At 35.1% G+C, this 25157-nt stretch overlaps 2 protein-coding genes across 4 annotated transcripts in view; both read right to left on the minus strand.

The window, feature by feature from the left end:
• The window catches only part of COX6B (Cytochrome c oxidase subunit 6B), a 526203-nt gene that overhangs the window by 25711 nt on the left and 475335 nt on the right, over window positions 1–25157 (minus strand). The window lies entirely within an intron of this gene.
• The window catches only part of LOC136849311 (reticulon-4-interacting protein 1 homolog, mitochondrial-like), a 96510-nt gene that overhangs the window by 15971 nt on the left and 55382 nt on the right, over window positions 1–25157 (minus strand). For 2 of the 3 annotated variants that reach the window (XM_067122656.1, XM_067122655.1), the window contains exons 4-10: window positions 7739–7860; window positions 5381–5552; window positions 3540–3635; window positions 3193–3332; window positions 2898–3095; window positions 878–990; window positions 80–227 (exon numbers count right to left, since the gene is read on the minus strand). In XM_067122656.1, the coding sequence (XP_066978757.1) occupies window positions 80–227; window positions 878–990; window positions 2898–3095; window positions 3193–3332; window positions 3540–3635; window positions 5381–5552; window positions 7739–7860 (989 nt within the window). Of the gene's footprint in view, window positions 1–79; window positions 228–877; window positions 991–2897; window positions 3096–3192; window positions 3333–3539; window positions 3636–5380; window positions 5553–7738; window positions 7861–9287; window positions 9694–25157 lie in introns of those variants that run through there. The other variant, XM_067122657.1, reaches the window with a different exon arrangement.

Below are 25157 nucleotides of genomic sequence, written 5' to 3' on the forward strand. Positions count from 1 at the left end.
AGCAGAAGTGTATTTAGAAAATGTGTAAGTGATTCTACATTTCATCTACAACTAAATGAACACAGAAGGCTTTACTAACCTTTACAACTCCTCCAGCAATGCCCAAGTTATCTGCATTATGCAGAAAGGGAGGAGACAGCGTAACATAAGAGGCTCCCACCCAAGGTCTTAAAGATTTCACATAATCAATGTCATCAGTACCAGCAGCGTCAATTACCAAATCAAATCTGAGGAAAAATACCTGTATTAGAACAGCAACAAAAGGGAAAAAGTAAAACAGTAATTAATAATTTTTGGAAATTCTTTGGTTACCAAAATTAACAATAAAGTACAAATTTTGCAGAGTGTCATCTGAGTTTTAATCATATCTTCAATCAAAAAGAAATCAATACAATGTAACTAAAAGAGAGCTTATCAAAGAGGGTCCTCTTGATTAATGGGTATTTATAAATCATTACACAAACTACCCCCTTACTGTATTTGCAATAAGCCTTATAAAAATTATGATTACTGATCTCTATGAGATTTCATAATTAATACACTGCTTGACAGCTGAAAAATACAAAGATGGTTTTATTGACCTCTACAATTCAGTATGTATAAGCGTAATTTTGCCAGTCAATTCAGCATACTGTACAGTGTGTGAGAAGTGTCTCATGTCTCAGGGAGATGAAAACATAAAGCCATTCCCTTACATAAATCCAAGCTCTGTTTTGATCGACTGGTCACATCTCAAAATGGATGCAAGTACAGTATAAGCTAAGTTTATATATGGCATATGGTATTAACCATCAGTTTTCTGTAATGTTTTACCCTTACTGCAAAATACGCCTCAGCTATAATTTCACAGCTGTTTTTAGTAGCTTTAAACCCTTACCCAGCATCTCCTAACAATATTTCTTTAGTTGCTGGGTCTCTGTAATCCAATGTATGAGTAGCTCCTAAACTCAGAACAAGTTCCATTGCATCAGCACTGCAAACACCTACCACCTAGAATGAGAAAAAATATTTAAACAGTTTATACTCATTCTGTCACACAAAAATGACTGTTTAATTTATCATTACATTAGACAGTGGACCATCTAGAACTGATATAAAAAAGGTATGTCAAAAGAACTAGCATCAGCTATCATGCTGGGCAGTTCCCTAAAATTATGAATTGCAAGTAATTTTTTTGTTTCCAGTTAAGTCTAAAGTGTGGTGACTTAAATAGAGCCTCCATGTAAAATGAACTTCTGGTATATTAAGCAACATTAACCTTTCCTGATCATGACTCTAAACAGTGACACGTATCTATCCATTTAGGACAAAGAGGAATTAAAGTCCAATGGCTTTACATAGCTCTTCTTTCTTGTCCTTAACAAGTGAGATACCTTGGCTAGCCTACATGGACAGAATTCTGACCACAAGGAAAAGAAGAGAAAGATGAAGTACCAGGAACTTCACATGATAACTTAAATACTTCCAACCCAATGGGACTCTACAAACTCACATCTGTATTTTAAAAGATGGGACAAAGAACAACACTCAGAACAGAATTTCCACTTTTTCAATCACTTCTGCTTTGCTATGAATCCATGTACAGTAATGGGTTACTTATATAGTGTGACTGCATGGTACATGGTAGGAGTATGAGAAGATCTCTGTAGAACCCTCCAGCTTCAGTGCTTTCTGCCATTCATCTGTCATTTATTTCCTTTGGTCTCTCACCACCTAGTTCTCCAACTTCTTTCATTTTACCTTGCTCAAATTTCAGCTTTCGTCCAAAAACAAATCCTCCAGGCAAGCTGTAGAGTCTAGAAATGGCTTAAGGCCTGATCAAACTACTGTACTTTAAAATAATAATAATAATAATAACAGTACGAAGGTATGAATTACAACCACATTACAAAATAAATATGCAGAACAAAAAGACCAGTCTAGTGTTAGAGATGCACTGGAATAATTAAAAAGCTACTCATTGAAGGACTACCTTTAGTATGAGCATTGGTTTCTCCGGGCTTGGCGAGGTGAGGCAGCTATTTCAGGAAGTCTCCCTTGCTTGGCATCCATCAGAAACCCATATCAATCATATTTTCTGGTGACATGTCCATTGCAGACTAAGCCTAACTTAATGAATAATTCATTGGTAAACTTCTACTTAACATACACCAGGATAATTTTTAGTACTTCATTTCCACACAAGTTATTTCTAACAGTGTTATTGAAATGAAAGGGAAACGCAATATAGGTCTTGAACTTGTAGGCAACTTCTAATTTTATTGACGTTTAGTGTTTTTTCTATCCGAAAGAAATGAATATACCTACCTTTTTTTTTAAGAAATCACCATGACAGATATTCCCATGTAAAAAACCAAGACCACTTCTAACTTGTCTTTACTAACAGCTAATCTATATACAGTATCAATAAAGAAGTTACACAATACTTTTTTTGGAAGAAATTTAAAAAGAATGTGTCTGCATTAACATACACAGGAAACAATGACATGTCTGAAGAGTTCTTCCTTTTGTTAAATCTACAAAAACCACCTTTAATTTCACAGTTGAAAAAATGTGAGAGCTGTAAGTTTTGCATTATGGTAAACAGTAAAGCAGCATATTAATTCATATATTCATTACTTTTGGTCTCAATAAGCACCAATGGCAATGACATAACAGACATCCAAACAAAGGCTAGTCAACTAGACCTCTGGAGAGTGTTTCAAATCTAAACTAACAATGTCATGGCATTTTTTACCATAAATTTGACTTAAATGTGCAGAAGATACATTTTACAAACTGGTAAATCATTTATACCAACCATCAGCTGTTTCCTGAGTTGGTCCTGTTTGACAGAAATAACAACAAATACTCAGTGTAGTGGCAATTTAATAATAAAAAGAGATTTAGTTACCTACCTCAGCACCCCATCCAGACAGCATCTGGCATAAAAATGTTCCAACACCTCCAGATGCCCCAAGGACCAAAACTCGTTTTCCAAGAGCTCTACCAGGGGTAAGCAATCCACTGATAACAGTTGCGCTATAGGCAGTTAATCCTACATATGGCAAACTTGCAGCATCTTCTGGACTGATTCCTTCTGGTATGCTTGTCACCTAAGATAGATAATTTTATTATTAGAAAGTTTCATTATGGTTAATAAAGTATCAGTATATTCACTATATCATATACAGTACATATAAAAAAACTTACGTTTGATGATGATGTGACAACATACTCAGCATGAGACCCCTGACAATGTGGGCTAACAACACCAAAAACTTTATCTCCAATCGACATATCTGTAACGCCATGTCCTATTGCTACAACTTCACCAGCAAAATCCCGACCCACTGGAAAAAATCAAAGGAACTGAACATCATAATTCAAAAGAATCAAAAGAAGTACAAACAATGTAGCAATAAAAAATACAATATGCCACATAAAAGATATTTTACTGCAAGTACAGAACATCAAAATTTGTTATCATATGGCATTTCCTGACCAACTTTTCCACATTTCAATTAAATTTCATAGCATTAGTCTAAAGAATTATATACCTGTTAAAGGAAATTCAATGTGATTCATATCAGCTATGCCTTGCTCAAGCTGACTCATCATTCGCATTATATTCAGCATGCCACTGCCATATCCACCTGAAAATGTCATCAAATCTTTGTTACTGCTTTCTCCAAAAATATACAAATACAGTAGTTTGAATACATTTCATGTTCTACATATACTAATCTCTTATTTTGTTTATGTCTTGGTCTCTAAACTGCAGTTAATTAAGTCCTGATTGTCACTGATTAACACGAGAAGTAGTGATCACCACTATGCTGAAAATACCCCTTTTTGAGCATCCCTTATCATACCAGCAGCAATGAGTCACTTCACAGTCTACACTACTGTGCACAGTAGACACATATGCCAAGTGTAGAAGCTGAAGGGAATGTACATGTACTGTACATACACTAAGAGGTTTGAATATCTGAAGCAACAAAGTTATTTCAGATTTTGCAACCATCAATACACCAAAAACTGCTTATGTGTTGAACCACCAATAATTGCTTATGTGTTGAACTGATAATTGTGAGGGAAGAAACTGTGCAAAGCTCCTCATTTATTAACTTGTCTAACTAATAATCCTCGAGTTGAAAATATTTCCTGTATATCAAGTAAGCTAAGTCATGTGGAGGGGTATGACTATGTCGCAATCTATATGAATTAAATAAGAAGCAATATTCTAACGTACAATTGTCAGTATGGGTAATGGTCAGCTAAGCACCAGATTTTAAAGGAGGGGAAAATTGGGACATACACAGGCTTGTCACAAATGGAACTAAAACTAAGCAAGTTAATATTCTGACACTATCATATAAAACAGAACACTAAAAATTTATACATCAAAGATAAAAACATTCCATTAAACAATATTCATAATTCTCCATGTTATGATTGTCTGTTTGTTATTTTCTCTACTTTTGTTGTTATATTTCTAATCATCATAAAAAGCTACACAGTCTGACAGTCACAAGAGTCATGGTGAGGGTTCAGGTGTGATGAGGCATTCAGAGGGTTTTACGATAGTATTCAGTGACTGGGAATTTAGGTACAGTAATCTATCCTGCCCCAAATCCACTCAGTTCCATACATTGATCACTTTGGATCTGGTTAAGTTACATCATCAATCTGATGCTAATGTAATATCTTTGTTTCTGTTGCTGGTTCTGTCATTTTAATTTGTCAACAAATTCACTGATTCTTAATGATGGCACTTACTTGGGTCCGACTCACAATTCAACACTTTTATTGCTATTATCAATATTTTACCTCTTATAAGGTGTATTTCACAATATGTTTCTTACTAATTTCCTTTATAATAATGAATTACTTGCTAGGGTTGGGGAAATTACCTCAGAAACCAGTAAAAAGACCAGCAAAAATATTTTGATTATCATGTTCTAAACAAGTGTGCTGACAGTTGCCACAAAATTAGGCTGAGGTTTTGACCATACGGTTTGGTTATACTACTCACGGTGAATACCCTATTATATGAATTACAGTAAATAATAACGTATTATGCAATATGTAACTAACAAGGTTATTTCTTCTAACTAAAGGTTCATAAATGACTGTACTTACCTGCTATCCTGTTACGATTATTTTTCCCTATGCTAGTATTTTAGATGTGAAACTTTTTTAGATATCTCTTTTATTGAATGTAAGCATAAAGTACAGAGGTACAGGTTAGTTTAGGTTAGGAACTATGTGGAATTACTGTTAGCTATAAGATACCTAGAAAATATTCAATTGCAGACTATAATTTAGGGTCTTTGTTACTTATCAGAAAGGACAAACCCCAAAGAGTCTGGTAAGTTGTGGTTCTACCTATACTTACCTAACATAGCTGTATCAAGGGGATTGACAGATGCCGCTGAAACTTTAACCAAAACATCTCCAGGCTTCAGTATGGGTGGTACACGTACATTTGCCAAGACAACGCCATCCAGTCCACTGTAACCATCAAACTGCCATCTCCTCATGCGAAATGATCCAGCTTTTTCAGAGGGCTTGGAAAGAAGAGAATGAAAGAGCTACATTTAGATATGAGGTAATTCTAACAATGGTAATCAAGGGAACTTGCCACAGAACCCATCTATATGATAGGTTCAATTCCATAATGACATATCATCACAAAGTAATATACGTACTGTACAATGATTTTTAACTAGGCAAAAGTTTTTCATACAAACCCATTAATCATATACTGTATTGCCTTATTTGACATGGAAATCCTAGACATGTCACTCTCATCTTTGTTCTACTGTGCATGCTCTGTCCTGTGTACATTTTATTCTTCCTTTATGTGTGGAAAATAAATGGATAAATAGTGACAAGGTGAGAAACAATGGAGGGTACTTACTATAGATTTAATAGTTTTGTTTGAAAAGGCATATTTGTTTTGGTACTAAAAATCTATCACTTTATGAATGTCTTTGAGTGTGTCAGATCCCATTTCCAGACACACTCTAAAGAAGAAGAATTCAGCTTGGTTGTCTGCCCATCGACGCTCCAAAGTCCCTCTTCCTGAAAAAAACTGTCATTCCAAGCGTGTCTGCCAGTCTACACAGATCCGTTGACTTTGCTACACAGAACTTGACCAGTTCACACTTTTCCTTAAACGATTTTGCTCTTTCCACTAATCAAGCATACCTTTATCTTGTCTTCATTTTGCTGATTGTATTGTCTTAAGGAATTCTGGAGATTAAATCCCAGAAACTGAAAAAATTCATGAATATACCTACGTATTTCATTAACATTTTTTGTTTTGTTTTGCTATTAAGGAGGATTTTCTGATTCCAATCCCAAACTGTGACCCTGTGATGTATATGAATTAAGTGTGATGTATTGTTTGTTATAGTAAATGATAAATCCTATTGAAACTGTCTCTTCAAAATTATAACTATTGGCAAATCTGCCTTTCCAAACTATGAAACATCACTGCTTCATTAGCAGTGATAAATATCTCACAAAACCTTGTAATTTTATATTTTATTTTAATGGCTCCAGTTCAGCATTTCAGTACTAGGTCTTTTCCTGATATTAACAGAGCATACATTGTACATAAGGAAAAATACTAAAAAACAGGTACACAAGATGCCATGATTCACTGTCAACATTGATCCATATCTTCCTGCCCTTCTACCTTAACTTACCTCAGCCATCAACATCAAGATTTTTTTTATCCACCCAAACCTTCAAGGCACAATGTTATAATTGTTTTCAGTTACATAATTACAAGGATGAAGATATAGTACAGGGTAAAGATGATGAGGTACATGATTATGAGAATGAAGATAGCCAGATAAAGAAGTCCAAAAACCATATCTATTATCATCAACCAAGAAAGGTTACAAAATTCACTGAAGCCTAAGTACCTGGATTTAAATGTTTTAGAAAATATATGAATGTTGCAAAAGATGTATTTGAGACAGAGACAGAATGAATATGCAAGGTAAGTGAGACAACGGAAATTTCAAAGACACCTCTATGCCCACCACTTGTAGATGAAAGTGGCCTACTAAATGCAAGGGTTACTAGTGTCGTACTCATTTACAGTAATTGGCTTATTTAAGACAACAGTTTGTATCTCTAATTTAAAATTTGTTTTTTGGAAACAAATGAAAATCCAAGTAAATTTACAGTCAATTGTAAATGCTGATACTCCATAAAAGACGATTTCCAGTCTGGACGGTTTACTTTCAATCCCCCTGGAAGCTGAAAGCAAATGCACATCATAACGGTTTGTATTTGCAAAGGAATATGTGGAGTAAAAGCTAAATAAACTAAAAAGACTGTAACATCCGTAAGTAAAAGGTTATGACAATGTGATAGACAATTAAGGCAGGTAAGCATAAGATTTCCCTTCCATGGGGAAACTTTGACCAATTCAAGGTATTATTTATTGCCCAATTAGCTTTATCTAAAATCTGCATAATCCATCAACAACTGAAACAGCTATTTTAAGATACCTAAAGTAAAAACATTGTTAAATAAAAAGTAACTTATCATACAAGTACGTACTGTGCATTATTTCTGTACATATAACATTTCATATATCAAGAACTCTTTTACTTATTCTTTCTCTTGAAATATCTAGTTCATCATGAAGTGTATAAATTACTTTGATATAAAAATATATCATACACAGTTATATAAAAATTTTGTTTACGAAATATCAGTACGCTGTACATACCTCTGCTTCTATGCTGAGTTTCATCTGACTTGTGCATAAATGTCTTGCCTTCAGAAATGTTTGATAACAACTGGTCTTTCGATGGATAATATTAAGAAGACTCCTCTGCATTGCACTCATGGCTGGATATCATCATCAAGAAGAGAAAGAAAATAAAAAAAATTGAAAAAAGTGTTCACCTTACTAAAATACAGTTATTTAATCATGTCTAACATATAATAGGGAGAAAGCTGAATGACAAATTCCAAAAACTCTAAGGTTAATGCAGGAATCTATCACCCATTTCCCTTCCACTCTTTGCCAAACAAATTGCTAACTAATTTCCCTTCCTCATGGTGTGAAATGTTACTGGCTAAAGCAAGAATAACAAAAAAGAGTGAGTAACTGAAATTATATGATAATAAATGTAATTACATAATGGCTTTAGTGATAATGTACAGAATGATGATATAAATATGATAATACACTGGTTTTGTACACCATTCTCTTGTTTCACTGCTATCCATTTCCTTATAATTAGTAATTTTCTGTACAGTACAAAAAATCGTCCAGGATGTTTCAATTCCTGTTAACAGAAGTGAACAGATGTTAGTTGGTGTGAAGTAAACAAAGCATATCTTACCAGGAAGCATTTGCCTTAAACCTAAACAATATTTGTGTACTGCCAATGATTGCATGATTAATTTATATGTATACAGTACATGAAAATTTTGCATACAGCAATTAAAAACGTGTGTATATCGGACCTCTGTATGCTGCCTTGTATGGTAACCTTTATTCATTTCACACTGTCCCAACTGTCTTGTATGGTCCATGGCCCCCATCCCACTCTTTATGTTATCCCAACAATAGAGTACATCAATAACCTTATTACAAAACCATGATAAGGAAAGCCATGTTATCAGTTAATTAATATTAGGGATAAAAAAATTATCCTTTTTTCACTTTACATAGACAACTGCTTTCTTCTAGCGATGATGCCAAATCTACTATAAAGTATAGGCTCACACAAAGAAAATCATAAATGTCACTATGTAGATTACATGTTGCGCATCCAGAAAGTAAGGTAAAACTGAAGACTACTACCACAGGTAACTTTCAGGGATGAATGCAAAAACATGAATAAGAGACTGTAAAAATCATAATCACAAACAAAAGGCACATACATAAACAAACACATGAGCAAAAGGCGATAAGTATTATGGTCTCTGATTGACGGGAACCAGGGTGCGATGGTAGTCTTTAATTTAACCCAAATCAAATTGGGAAAAATATGAAAGCTGTCAACAGCTTAGATAAGCACAGCATTTGGAGTAATTACTGAGTCTGATAAATATTTTCATATAAAAACCATGATTATCCCAGTGAAAAATGGTATCTTTGGTGTCAGGTTAGATAAAGGGGGAAGAGGGTCTCGGTATTACCAGCCTAGGGGTCAAGTGGAACCTAGCATCTTAAGTTAGGTTAGGTTAGGAAGTTTAAGTTTCTGTACATTTCCACAGCTTTGGGGCGAACTCAATCTACCAACTTAATAATTACGAGTATTTACTGTCTACCCTAGGCTAGGCTATGCACTGGGCTGTAACCTACTTGGCAACAAAGGTCATTCTCTTTACTTCTTTGTTCTATAACCCCGAACAGTTTCCTTACGACCTTTACACATTACAATGGCATGAAAATAGACTTTTACATTCGAGCAATTGCCTGGTTTTAGAGATTTCAGATTGCCTTTGAGGGGGTAACCTACGCTACAGGTATATGAAAAGTTACAGCAGTTTTGTGCTCCTTTTGCAATAATTTGCGGATAAAACAAAACTTTTACAACTAATGAGTATACTGGCTTACAATTAATACCTGTCACTTGACAATACAATGTATCTGTGAAGATAAACTCGTATTCTTGAGAAGGCTGCTGGGATGTTCGGAACAGCGGCTTGTTTACATGTATAGGGTCTATTTACTCGGGTGCGTTCATTTGGTTTAAATTGATTCATATACGTATTATAAACTATTTACATCAATCCATCTTCTGTACGTTGTGGTTGATAAAATAAATTTTTCATTATTAAAAGTTGAAAAAATTCTTTTTCATTAGTAAACTTGACATAAACCTGTTTTGTAACCATAATACTTTATGAATTACCTTCATCTCGAAAGGTAGTCTTACAACAGAGTAGGGAACGAATCCACATAGGGACGTAGTCTGCAAATCTCAATTATATAACATAAAAGCCAATAATTTTTTTTTTATTAAAGAAAAACAATGATATAATGTTGGTAATTTTGAGCAGGAAAAATCACCATGGAGTGAGCAAATCACTGATGTGTTGAGGATCAGTTTTCCATTCAGAGACAAGCCTAATTTAAGAATGAATGCGACCAGTAAGCTAAATGATTTTAATTCTATCACCCTACCTGTATTTGCATGGACCTTCATTAAGTAGCTGAAGCACATTGTAGACACCAAAACTACAACTAAAACAATTATGGCTTTTGTTAAAATATTTCAAGACTCAATGCACTTTATAAAACAAATTATTATTACACGTTTACTTTCACAGCAGTTCAGGTGATACATGAATAAAATTATTACTACAAAAATCATTTTTCCCTAACACCTCAACAGTATTTATTACCTAGTTGCTTTTTCTTAGAATGTCTTCCGTCTACAAAATTTCTTCAGGATCTCTTGTATAGCTTAGTGACTACCTGAGATGGTCTGATGCACACACATTACATTGTATTCTGTAAAGCCATCATTCATTGTTATTTTCTGTCTTTCTTTTCGTTTCGTTTTCAAGAAATTATTCAAAACCTTTGCACGCCAATAGGTACTAACTTATTTTCTATAAATATGCTGCAGAAAACTGAAAGAAGTTGCATTCCCCCACCTCCATATTTCAAGTTTACCTGATGAGACGTTCAGTATGATCTTAGGGCCCATTTTCGAGGTCATTACAGAATTAAATTTTCGTCCAAAAAACCCCATTAAATTATTTCTTAAAATAGTCAAACTTTGAATGCAAACTTCCTTAAATGTCAGTTCTGTGATTCGAATTCAAAATAAAATTCCTTAAGAGAGCATAAGCTGTTTTATTTAGGTTCTACCTTTCTTTTAAAAAATCCTTTAATTAGAAAATAATTTTTTTCTCTGAGCTGGACATTCATAATCTCGTGACCACAGACTTTGTAAATTCAAGATATCATATACCATGACTGAACACCACTTAATAGTTACGTCGCACTCTTGATTCCAGCAAGTTTATGATAAAAACGAAATTGCAAAGATTGTGCAACTGATTTGGAAAGAAACAGAGCTGCTGGTTTTGTAGCATCGTTTTTACGCACGCAACATGCTCAAATTTCAGCTTGTTACTTAAATGCAGACTTTCATTTACGTACACAATGTGTAGTTTCTCCATACACATGTGACCACCATTTTTATTAGAGAAATGTTTTCTATCTTCGAAAATATTAGCCAACAATTTTAACATCTGTTATGGATAGAAGAAAAAAATGCAAGCTGGCTCCTGTGTCACTGAACAAGAAAAAATATTTCGGGTTATGAATCATTTTTACATAGTTCCCACTTTTCCCTTCCTCCTTTTAATACAACCTAATATAAATGACTCTCATATCTTCGGCAAGGGTGAAATTCTAACATTTCTCTACGAAACTAGTCCCTTTCCTGATTTGCTCTCCAACTTTCTGTTGCACCTTCTCTTCTGCCAAAGCCTTTACACCTATCCAGTCTATCTTATATTTCTATGTACATTTTGTGGTAAAACATTACAGTTAAAGTTAAAGTTTGGTGGTTTCAGTCCTCTCGGGCGGACGTCAGCTCGGTAACCCCAACCACCCACCATCGGCACCATGTCGTCACTCATGGCAGTAACCATCCGGATGATCCGGCAGACAGTCTCACTAACCGCCCCTTGACGGAAAGCGAACGCTGGCCCCGCGATTACGTTACCATCTGTACAAGGAGGAGTCGGATGTGTTCGACAAAGGTACCTTCTCTTTGGCTTTGGGTTCCGGCGAATGGTCCTTGGTCCTACCCACGGTCTATCTGGACCATGATCCTACCCTAAGTTAGTCCCACGGTCCAGATACTATAATTATAGACCGTGGATAATCCCTTCCATTTTCTATTTCATCAAGGCAACATGAATGGCAGAAACAGCACCAGATATTACGGAAACTTCACCACAGCAATCATCAAATATACCCGTCCTGGCAGGCTCCCTCTAAACCATGCTCTAAACTGTGGCATGAGGGATCGACTTACATAATTCTACAAGTCAGGTATCCGCTCGGTCCTCAACTCAGCTGTGCACACTGCATACGTCCACTGTCGTCTAATGAGGCTGCCAATCTCTTGAACTTTGACCCAGATGTGGTTCATGTAGTAATTTCATATTTTAGCAGTAAGTTTTCTTAAATTTATCTATACCTGTGTTTTACAACTGCCTCATTTTAACTATTTAGTTAGGCAAAAAAGGTATTATTTTAATACTACATATATTGCCATGTGAAATTTCACCAAGGGGTAACTTCTATTTTCAGACAACCGATACTAATGCTCTGACTGAATGAATGATTAAGTTTCCTTAAGAAATTATCTATGCCTGTTTTTTCGTAATGTTGCTACTTTTAATTTAATAGCTAGAAAACAGCTCTTTTATCGAAGAAAGATTCGTTGCTGAGCCATCAAAAGGTACGGGCTACTGCAACACCAGAGAGAGATCTTCTTTATGTACACACTGCGGAAGTCCATTAATCCATTTATGAGCACCAAGCCTTGAAATGAGGTAATGTCCCGTCTGTTGTTATTTCCAGCTATAGTTAACTAACAATGGTCTTGTTAAAATGACAGCTGCATACAACTTTATTACTTAAATTGCAAAGTAAGAAACTGTAAGGGGATTCGGGGAACACGACACGCCGCCAAACACCACTTCCGATACAAGTCTCAGATGCCTATTTGCCCGTGACCTTACGGTTATTAAAATATTATTACAGTATGTCTTGCCGTTAACTGGACAAAGCACGTTGTCTCAAAACTGAAAAGCCTTTACTTAACATCCGAATAAGGTACAGAAGCTTTCAAGTTCTTCAATAACTTAAATTTTAATAAAGAGCAAACGGGGAAATTTTGGTAAGTGGCGTTTGCGCCATGACACAATCGCATGCGCACTTTTCAAACTTTTAAATATCGCCAATTCCTCCCTATCCAGTTTTAACCTAATACCTTCAACTAACACAATGCCGTCCATCCCCACCCCTACGCCTCCACAAGGGCCAAAATCCCTTCCCTTTTCACCGAAAAAGTTCCATGAAAATGCAGCCACAGTTGACGGGGATTTGAGCACAAAGTGAGATGGACGTATCTCCCGCTGGCTATTGACAGTTACCGTGAATTTGAATTTACGGCAACAAAATACAGTACCACTAAAACGACGCCGTTTGAAACGTCATATAGCCTACCAAATAAAGTCATGGCTTTGTTGCTGATGCTGCTATAATTCAAGCGTCATTTCGTTACTGAGTTTCATGAAAATTCTCTCCCCCCCCCTCTCTCTCTCTCTCTCTCACGCACATCGATATCTTAGTATGATACTTTTCAGAATTCTCTATTCTCTGTCATTCCAATCAGTACTTTCTCTGTCTTCCTCTACCTTCTCTATTCCAAAGTCTTAATCAAATGCCCTGTTGATCAGCCTAACATCTTCCATTCTTTCAACATGACTAAACCATCTTGAAACACTTTAATCTGCCTCTTCATTCATACAAACCTATTTTACCATGTCGTATTTTTTTTTTAAATTCCACACTATTATCAGTCCTATTTTGTACGTACTCAACTAATGCTCAAGCTTTGCTTGATGTGTAACAGGACTAGCCTCCCCCACCATTTTCTTTTATCCCCAAACCCATTTACCTCCTACCATTACCATTTCTCACGAATCTCGCAACTGTCATTCCTCTTTCAGTGGCAATAATAATAATAATAATAATAATAATAATAATAATAATAATAATAATAATAATAATAATAATAATAATAATATTAATAATATTATTAATAATAATTATTATTATTATTATTATTCTCAGAGCAACAAGCTCAAAATAAATAAATAAATAAATAAATAAATAAACAAACTAAAACTGTAAGGAAGATACTTATAACAATTTGAGATACTAACGCTTCACGAGACAAAGAGTTCATATACGACATCTGGAGTCCCAAACAATATGAATAATGATGGAAGTCTTTTTCTAAGAATATTGGGAGTATAACAAGTGCCCAGATAAGATATTTCGAGATTACGATATTACCACTGCTAACAGATGAAAGAAAACCACTCAAATATTTCAGGTAGGGACTAAAAGTCCCATGCGTATACAGGTGCTCTGTGGCACGGGTTAATTAATGATTCATTACTTCTATTGTTTAGCAGATACAATATTTCAATAAGTAAAAAATGCGCCGAAGTATCTTCGGCGCAATCAAGTTTTCTGTACAGTCACTACAGCGTATAATCAAGGCTACCGAAAACAGATCTTTCGGTGGTCTCGGTATAATGCTGTATGAGCCGCGGTCCATGAAACTCAGCCGGCCGTGATGGCCTATCTTACATCACTGCCAGACATACGATCATGGCTAACTTTAACCTTAAATAAAATAAAACCACTGAGGTTGGAGGGCTGCAATTTGGTATGTTTGATGACTGGAGGGTGGATGATCAACATACCAATTTGCAGCCCTCTAGCCTCACTAGTTCTTAAGATCTGAGGGCGGACAGGAAAAGTGCGGACGGACAGACAAAGCCGGCACAACAGTTTTCTTTTACAGAAAACTAAAAGCAAACAATAAACCAAAAGGTTTCGGAAAGACATATCAGTAACAATCAAATCAAGAACTTTCAAGGAATTAATCTCCGACGTCTCACTAGGCTTAAGAATCAGGGCGCGTTCACTTTGGGTTTTATTCATAAGTCGGGCATAGCAAACATTTCCCGCCCCTCTCCTGCTCTCAAACAGAACGCGCGAATCGCTCTCAGTAACATGATCGGGGTAGAATTCCTACTGTATTCTCCGACAACATGTCATTGGGATTTGTTCTTTTGCGCGCGGTCCCAGGTGTTTGTTCACGTATACATATTTTATGTGACTGTATACATTTTTGCGCGTGGTACTACCATTTATTATACGGGGTTGATGCAAAATACAGGTTTATCTAAATATTGGTTGAAATACGTCGAACCAGACTGGCAGCGTAACACACATACGCATAAAGGATGGAAAGAGTTACGATCGCGGTCACGTTTGACTTATATACATATATGTATGTATGTGTATATATATATTATATATATATGTATATATATCACACATGTGTATGTATATAAATATGTATATATATGAATATCTATATATACATAATTAAATATACATATATATATATATATATATATATATATATATATATATATATATATATATATATATACATATACGTGTAGATACCGTATATATACATACATATATTATATACATTTACAAAATTTGGTTAGAATCTGTTAACAATACCGTTTCTTCAAAGTATATCTTCTTTTGCTTCTAGCTCTAAATCGAAAAGAAACAGTCTGATGATTCAGTAATGTCTTGAAAGGAACTAACTCAAGCTGAACAAAAGGCAAAAAAGAGAACATATTTACTACACAAGTGGAATTTCATTGTAGCAAGATTCTCCTTTCCAAAATATCCATTAGGTCAGTCACTAGAATTTATCTTCCGTTTTATACTTCTTTCAATTTCTGTCATTCATTCCTCGTCAATCACCGCCCTATTTAAGCTACGAATGCTGTAAACCTTTCTTCTTTTGGAATAAGCTTTTACCGTTTGTGTTCGATGAGAGAGAGAGAGAGAGAGAGAGAGAAACGTTCCCTTTGGAATATCCGTTTACCATTTGTATTCGATACCGTGTGTGTATGTGTGTGTGTGTGTGTGTATGAGAGAGAGAGAGAGAGAGAGAGAGAGAGAGAGAGAGAGAGAGAGAGAGAGAGAGAGAGAGAAAGTTTTTTCGGAATAGAGAGAAAGTTTTTTTGGAATAACCGTTTACCATTTTTGTTCGATACTGTGTGTATGAGAGAGAGAGAGAGAGAGAGAGAGAGAGAGAGAGAGAGAGAGAGAGAGAGAGAGACTTTCTAGGTGTAAGTTTTTCTCGTTTGTATTCGATGCCATGTATGTGTGTGTGTGCGAGAGAGAAAGTTCTTTTTGGAACAACCGTTTACCATTTGTATTCGATATTGTATATGTGTGTGTGTGTGTGTGTGTGAGAGAGAGAGAGGGGGGGTTGGTTCTAGGTATAAGCTTTTATGGTTTGTATTCGATTCCATGATTCCAGAGATTCCATATCCGATATTGAGTGAGAGAGAGAGAGAGAGAGAGAGAGTTTTTGGAATAACCGTTTACCATTTGTATTCGATATTGTATAGATATGTGAGAGAGAGAGAGCGAGAGAGAGAGAGAGAGAGAGAAGTTCTTTTTGGAATAACCGTTTACCATTTGTATTCGATATTGTATATATATGTGAGAGAGAGAGAGAGAGAGAGAGAGAGAGAGAGAGAGAGAGAGAGAGAGAAGTTCTTTTTGGAATAACCGTTTACCATTTGTATTCGATATTGTATATATATGTGAGAGAGAGAGAGAGAGAGAGAGTTCTTTTGGAATAACCGTTTACCATTTGTATTCGATATTGTATATATATGTGAGAGAGAGAGAGAGAGAGAGAGAGAGAGAGAGAGAGAGAGAGAGAGTTCTTTTGGAATAACCGTTTACCATTTGTATTCGATATTGTATATATATGTGAGAGAGAGAGAGAGAGAGAGAGAGAGAGAGAGAGAGAGAGAGAGAAGTTCTTTTTGGAATAACCGTTTACCATTTGTATTCGATATTGTATATATATGTGTGAGAGAGAGAGAGAGAGAGAGAGAGAGAGAGAGAGAGAGAGAGAGAGAGAGAGAGAGAGAGAGAGAGAGAGAGAGAGAGAAAGGTTACTGCCATTCCTTTCTTTCCCAAAAGAAACTCCAGAAGCTCTCAGGCGAGAGGAGGAGACCCTGGTTCTTTTCTACCCGAGATTGAAGTTTTCCAAATCCCCTTTCACTGGTGACTGATTTCCTTTGCGCCTAGACCTACGCCTCTCTGCACAAATAAACTCTCTTGCACGTAGAACTTCAATTTCCCCTTTTTTTAAAATATATTTTGATTCCAGTTCATAACTAAAATAAACTTCGTTCTCATTTTTTAAAATCTATTATGATTTGTTTATTGTCCAAATAAACTCCTGCACGTATAAATTTGTTTTTAATCTGTTTATTATGATTTCAGTTGAAGAGCTATGTTTCTGGTATGAATTTTTCTTTATTTAAAATATCATTCTCCTTTTAAAAATCCTTTTTAAAATCTATTTTGATTCCAGTTCATAGCCAAAATAAACTCCCGCATGTAAATTTCTTCTTTTTTTTTAATGTTTATTTTGATTCCAGTTTAAGCACAATTTCTCAGGCACTCATTTTTTTTTTTATATTTTTCAATACCTACCAATAACTACATTGTCCTATTCACTAGCATTAAAAATTTTTTTATGGTTTGCCCTATCTGAAGATAACTACATTTAAATACGTATCTATATTTATTTGTCATTTAAACATACAGATACATTTGGTTTTGGTAACAAACAGCGAGATAAAACTACCAAATGAAAATACTAATGTTTGAAACCAACATAATAATATTTGAAATCAACTTAAAAAACCACCAACCTACGTGAACAATCACCCTGTTCATATGGAACAAGCCTACAGGGGCCACTGACTTGAAATTCAAACTTCCAAAGAATATTTAGGTGTTCATTTGAAAGAAGTAACAGAAAGTAAATAGAAATACAGAAAGAAGAGATCAGTTATTAGAAAAGAAAAAAATAAATTAACAATTTCATAAGTAAATAGATACAAAAGTTAGTAAATCATAAAATACAAGGAGTACTGTTTTATGGTAGCAATGCACTGTACCTTCGCTTGAAATTTTGAGGTTCCAGTCGCAGTATAGTGCAGGTAATATTTTAAAGAAACTTGGGCAGAGTGAATGACCAACTAAGTATATATAATTTTCTTCAAGATCAAGAAAATCATTATATTGAGCATTCTCTCTCTCTCTCTCTCTCTGTGCTTTTCTCTATACGCCTGCAGAAGTTAAGAAGAAACGAAACAGCCCCAGAATTGCAAGAAGATTTTGCTCTTCAACAAATTTTCCCTTCTCGTTGAGGAACTGGAATATAAAATTTAGGCCAAAAGCCAAGCTCTGGGACCTATGAGGTCATTCAGCGCTGAAAGGGAAACTGGAAGTATAGAAGTTTGATGAAAAAGTATATCTTAGTTTAACCAGACCACTGAGCTGATTACCAGCTCTCCTAGGGCTGGCCCGAAGGATTAGATTTATTTTACGTGGCTAAAACCAATTGGTTACCTAGCAACGGGACCTACAGCTTATTGTGGAATCCGAACCACATTATAGCGAGAAATGAATTTCTGTCACCAGAAACAAATTCCTCTTATTCTTCGTTGGCCGGTCGAGGATTCGAACTCGCGGCCAACAGAGTGGCAGCTGAGAACGGAACCCGCTCGCCCAACGAGGAACTAGATATAGAAGGTTTGAAAGGCGTAACAGAAGGAAGACTCGCAGTTGCACTATGAAACAACTGTTAGGAGAGGGTTAAGGAAAGTAAGATGGAAGAAAGAGAATACGAACGCAGGTACAGTGAGAGGAATGGAAAAGGGTTGCAGTTAGGGGCCACAGGGACGCTGATAAGAACCTCAAATAATGCCTACAGTGCACCACATGAGGTGCACCTCACGCTAACCACATACAGTGCCTTCTCGTTGAGAACAAAAGGGGTAAAAAACTCGAAAACAAAAGCCTCGTGAAACTCATAAGAAACTCGGCAATAAAATCAGAGACGAAGACGCCATTAACTGAGCGAGCGAAGGACATTGTTGTCAGGGTTTTGTCCAGGATAACGACGCAAGTTCCTTCGCTGGAGGCTGGGAGTCTCTTTTGCCGAAGTTTCCCTGTTAGCAGCGAAGGATATATATACTTAGAGCAGCAGCCCTGACCACCAGCAATGAAGGCCGACGCTAAATGAGGAGGAAGTAAGAATGCTTTCGTTTTCCTCTTAATTTTTTTTTGAAACAAATACTCTCTCTCTCTCTCTCTCTCTCTCTCCTCTCTCTCTCTCTCTCTCTCTCTCTCTCCCACACACACACACATATATATATATATATATATGCATATATATATATATATATATATATATATATATATATATATATATATATATATATATATATATATATATGTATTCATCACGTTCCATATTTTCGTGATTCAGTTATACATATGTGTATATACACCTATATATACATATATACACACATACATAGACACACACATATATATATATGAATGTCTTTTCCTGTAATACTACAGTGTAATATGAATATAAGAAGGCCCATAAAACACTATTTAAACGTTGAAACCATATATTTCGGGCACTTGCTTCTGTGCCCCTGTTCACTGGTAGAATATGGACAGATGAAATTTTTACAAGGGTATATATACAAAACATAAAGGTGTGGCGTTAAGTCTCCAGTGGTATGGAGTTACCGTTTCCTAAGAAGGAGGAGAATGACCAATTCCCTAGTGGTTTTTGGCCTCATTAGCTCCCGTTTGGCGACGGATCTGGAGGTCGCCTTTCTTGGGCCATCTTCTTCAGTAGCGGTCTTAGGATTAGAGCGTCGATGTCGTCCGATTTCCAATGTCCTCCTGACAGGTTCATATTGTTGGTTTGATTGATGATAGCAGATTCCAGCATCTTTCTTTTGTACGGACAGCTACTTTTGAAAACCAACTCTGCCCCACTCCAGTTTATGACATGTCCTGTATTTCTGATATGTAGGAAAATCCCCGAACTCTCCGAAGCATAACGTACTGATCTTTTGTGCTCTGTTATTCTTTGCGAGAGTGATCTACCTGTCTCGCCTACGTAAATGTCCTTACAATTGCTACACGGTATCTTGTAAACTCCGGCTTCTTCCCCTTTGTTATTTAGGTATATGTTAATGAGCGAACTCCCGATGGATTTGGGATAATGGAAAATGAAGGGATTGTCAGACCTGAGTTGTTCGGTGGCTTTTTGGATGTTTTCGTCGGACGGAAGCTTTATTTTGTTGTTGAAATCTATTTGTCTGCTGTGAGGTCCCACATATCAGAAATACAGGACATGTCATAAACTGGAGTGGGGCGGAGCTGGATTTCAAAAGTAGCTGTCCGTACAAAAGAAAGATGCTGGAATCTGCTATCATCAATCAAACCAACAATATGAACCTGTCAGGAGGACATTGGAAATCGGACGACATCGACGCTCTAATCCTAAGACCGCTACTGAAGAAGATGGCCCAAGAAAGGCGACCTCCAGATCCGTCGCCAAACGGGAGCTAATGAGGCCAAAAACCACTAGGGAATTGGTCATTCTCCTCCTTCTTAGGAAACGGTCACTCCATACCATCGGAGACTTAACGCCACACCTTTATGTTTAGTATATATACCCTTGTGAAAATTTCATCTGTCCATATTCTACCAGTGAACAGGGGCACAGAAGCAAGTGCCCGAAATATATGGTTTCAACGTTTAAATAGTGTTTTATGGGCCTTTCTTATATTCATATATATAATATATTTATATATATATATATATATATATATATATATATATATATATATATATATATATATATATATATATATATATACATACATACATACATACATATATATATATATATATATATATATATATATATATATATATATATATACATACATATATATACATATATATATATATATATATATATATATATATATATATATATATATATATATATATATATACATACATATATATACAGTATATATATATTATCGTCGTTTGAAGGCTTAATATAAGCAATCATTGACAGTCTTTCTCAGATGTACTTAGGAAAATTGCTAATTGAAGGCAATAATGGCCTTGTAATATTCTCTCTCTCTCTCTCTCTCTCTCTCTCTCTCTCTCTCTCTCTCTTTTTACACAATTACATTTAAACAAACCACGTCCATAACTATGACGCAAAATAAAAACATTCCTCTCACAATTTCGAAGAAAAACGATCCTGTCTGCCACTAAGGGATGCATATCAATTAATATCAAATATAAAAACATGAAAACCTCTGCCTGCCTCCCTTCCCACCTCCAAAAAAAAAAAGCCCCAAAAGATAAATTAATACTGATATTCATACCGCAATGCTGAAAAACCCATTTCAGTATTTTGGCCCCAAAAATGTAATAAAAATCGTGATGATCAATTCTGGCCAATGTAGAGGATTCTTTCATTCATATGCAAATGCAACCAAATATTATTGGAAAGCTCCGCTTTTGGAAACCCCTCCCCGCCCCGAAATAAAAAGTGCTGCAATGAAATAAAAATATCAGTAATATATTACAGCCAATATCCATGATTTCCATTCAGCCAGTGTGTGTATGTTTGTGTGTGTATGTTTGTAATATTTCCCTCAGTGATAACGGCGGGTGCGTTCTATTGGTTCAGAATCTCAGTATTTATTAGATTTCAAAAGAAATACTTCATCTTCTTCAATTTGTGCTGCAGCGAACGAGGTCCCTTTGCTTTCACGTCAAGACGCATTAGCATCGTACAGAACAGATGAGAGGAAGATATTCCTTTGGAGAGAGAGAGAGAGAGAGAGAGAGAGAGAGAGAGAGAGAGAGAGAGAGATTACGAGCTGCCCTAAAGCAAAAGCCCGTGCCAGGATAAGGCTGGCTTAATCTAAGAAGAGAGAGCGAGAGAGAGAGAGAGAGAGAGAGAGAGAATACAAGCTGCCCAGATCTAATAAGAAGAAGAAGAAGAAGAAGGGGAGAGAAGAAGAGAGAGAGAGAGAGAGAGAGAGAGAGAGAGAGAGAGAGAGAGAGAGAGAAGAAGAAGAAGAGAGAGAGACAGAGAGAACACTGAAGGTTGGGGCAGGCCCTCTTACCAAGACTCTCTTTTAATAGTAACTAGCTGGCCAGTGGTCATAATCACAGGTGCACTTTCGTCCAAAAATCTAGAAAATGAAACTAAGAGTAGCATTACCAAAATCTAACTTTCTGATTGCTTTAATAAGTTAACATCTGCGCGCCTAAAATAAAGCCCATCTGTCATTCTGGACGAAGCCTTTTCAATAGTTTCTGATGATTGTTAACAATGACATAGGAATTTCTTTACCAAGCTTAGTGAGCATGACCCGACCTTTTATTAAATGGTATTACCATACCATTGAAATGTACCGTTTGTGATCATTTCTTCAATCAATTAGGACCTGTATATGACTTATTAGATCTAATTAACTTCAAAATAGGGAACTTTTTATATATTAAGTCTCTTATGGACAGAGTCAACAAACTTTAAGGCCAGGAGGGCTCCAAAGGAAAACCAGCCTGTAGAGTGAGATTTGTTACAGGTAAAGATTATAAATAGATAAATGCAGCACTTGTCCAAAATAACGAACCGACAAATGCATCATTTGTCAAAAACAATGAACTAATAAATGAATTATTTGTTCAAATTAATGGGCCAAGATTTACAGGTTTCAGAGAAAGATCGCAATTTATCTATCAGTGCCCTGCTGTGCTTTGCAATTCTGGCAGAAAAATGTCAAACGGAAAAAAAAAAAATCTAGACTTTTTCCCCACTGCTGACTTTCGAGACTTCTTGGAATTCTTCCTCCAGTTTCCACTCGATTTGTGGAGATGTTCCTACCTTGTTTCATCTGCAGGGAAGTCGATTTCGCACTCAGATCCTTTGCTCTCTCTCTCTCTCTCTCTCTCTCTCTCTCTCTCTCTCTCTCTCTTATTCAGAGTCAGTGACAGGACCGAGTGATGCTCAACTGAGATGCTCAGTTTTGACATATGCACAGTGTTGCCAGACACAAAAAATTATTTATTTATAAATCTAAATAAAGTTTTGCCGGAGACAAAAAGTTATTTATTTATATATTTATTTATTTTGCGAAGCCAAAGGAAGTAAACCAACAGGAAAATCTACACAAATAGAAGGGAGATGCTATAACATTCAGGAAAGGATTAATTACCTTAACTACAACAAGATAAGGATTATATCGTGTGGAGAACTTAACAATGAATATTTCTACCGTATATGCAAAATAATGTTCACAATTAAAACTTCTCTCGCCTTGAATATTGGAAAATTGGGAGCACCATAAAATGACGAAGGACTCTCTCTCTCTCTCTCTCTCTCTCTCTCTCTCTCTCTCTCTCTCTCGTAAAAAGAAACATGGGATACCGTTTCCTGAACATTATTCGCAGTGAGTGTGGGCACATCATCCATCCAATAAACAAAACTAGTGAGGCAGAAACGACGCTTCAGTAAAGGAAGAACTTGCCCCCCCCCAAAAAAAAAAAAAAAAAAAAAGTCCTATGGGAAAATTTGGGACATAGCCCAGTCCATTCCGCACTTCTTGTATTCTAATGATTTACTTATCTTTTTATCTATGCATTTATTAATTTTTCCATTTATTTTTTTTTAAATCTTTTCAAGTACTTCTGTTACTTCCTTCAAATGAACGCCATGTTTTTTTGGAGGCTTGAATTTCAAGTCAATGGCCCCTTTAGTGGGCTGTTTCCGTATGAATACGGTTCATCTTCTGAATAATAATAATAATAATAATAATAATAATAATAATAATAATAATAATAATAATAATAATAATAATAATAAATTCCTAAATAATAAAATTAGTTTTGGAAAAAGGTTCAAACTTAATGAAGACAATAATGCCTAAAACGGAAAACTGCAGTATCTGCAAAATTTTCGAAACTGAGATATGCCACCTATTGGGCTCATGAAACACTAATACACAAGTTATTGCAGTTTCAGAATGATCCTTCGATGCTTTATTTAGGGGGTCCCATTTGCAGCGTCTGCAAAATCTGTAGTAAGGCAAGGGAAAACTGCAGTATCTATCATTTCTCTCAGTTTTGTATTTTTGCAGATATTGAAAACATTATATGACCAAGGCTTCGTGAAATTATTTCTACCACTAATTTACTCGACAATTTACTCAAGCAAGCAGTGAGCTAATCACTGCTCTTGGTGAGTTATCAATAAAATTGAAACGTCTTACGTTAGACGATTCCGATGTTGATGAATAAGAGAGCAAGTGGGTCTGCCCTGGACTCTCCTTATGTTCAAGTTGAAAAGGACTTTATTATAATCTGAAATATATATTTCTAACATTTCCTTTTATTATATACATACATACATACATACACACACACACACACACATATATATATATATATATATATATATATATATATATATATATATATATATATATATAAAAAATTAAATATATAAATATGGGTATTTAGAAATTAAATATATATATATAAATATATAAAATCTCAGATATATATATATTTATATATATATATATATATATATATATATATATATATAATAAATATATATATATTTCACATAATGTCACAACATACACACACACACACAACATCATATATATATATATAACTCATATATCACTATATATATATATATATATATATATATATACGTATAACTTGAAAAAAACTTATCAACCTAAACTTGGCTGTTCTTCCAAAATGTTAACAATAATGAAGAATGATTTTAAATACAAATATTAACAAAAAAAACTTGTAAACTTGCTGGTTCTTCACTGCAATAATGAAGACACACACACAAATATAACAAAATATATGTATATGCAATTTCACACACATACACACACATACAACTATATATATATATATATATATATATATATATATATATATATATATATATATATATATATATATGTGTGTATACACATCTGCGTGATACACTTTTACAACTAGATATATTTATATATTTATATATATATATATATATATATATATATATATATATATATATATATATATATATATATATATATATATATATATATTATTTATATACATATAACTAAAACTATTCTGAAACATCAAAATGATGTGCAGGAATTTAAACAAATGCTTATGTTGTACGGACTGTATCGCCAAATCTTAATCAAAATAACAAAGTTAAGAATATTCTAAGCATTCCCCAAGAATATCCAAAATACCAAGAGTAATATCGGGGATTAATTTCTCATCTGATGAGAGAGATAATTCCATCCGGTATTCCAATTTATGCGAAACTCTCAATACAAATTCATAGGAGGGTAGTCACCTTTCA

This window comes from Macrobrachium rosenbergii, chromosome 20 (genome assembly GCF_040412425.1).
Source record: "Macrobrachium rosenbergii isolate ZJJX-2024 chromosome 20, ASM4041242v1, whole genome shotgun sequence".
In the NCBI taxonomy this organism is placed as follows: domain Eukaryota; kingdom Metazoa; phylum Arthropoda; class Malacostraca; order Decapoda; family Palaemonidae; genus Macrobrachium; species Macrobrachium rosenbergii.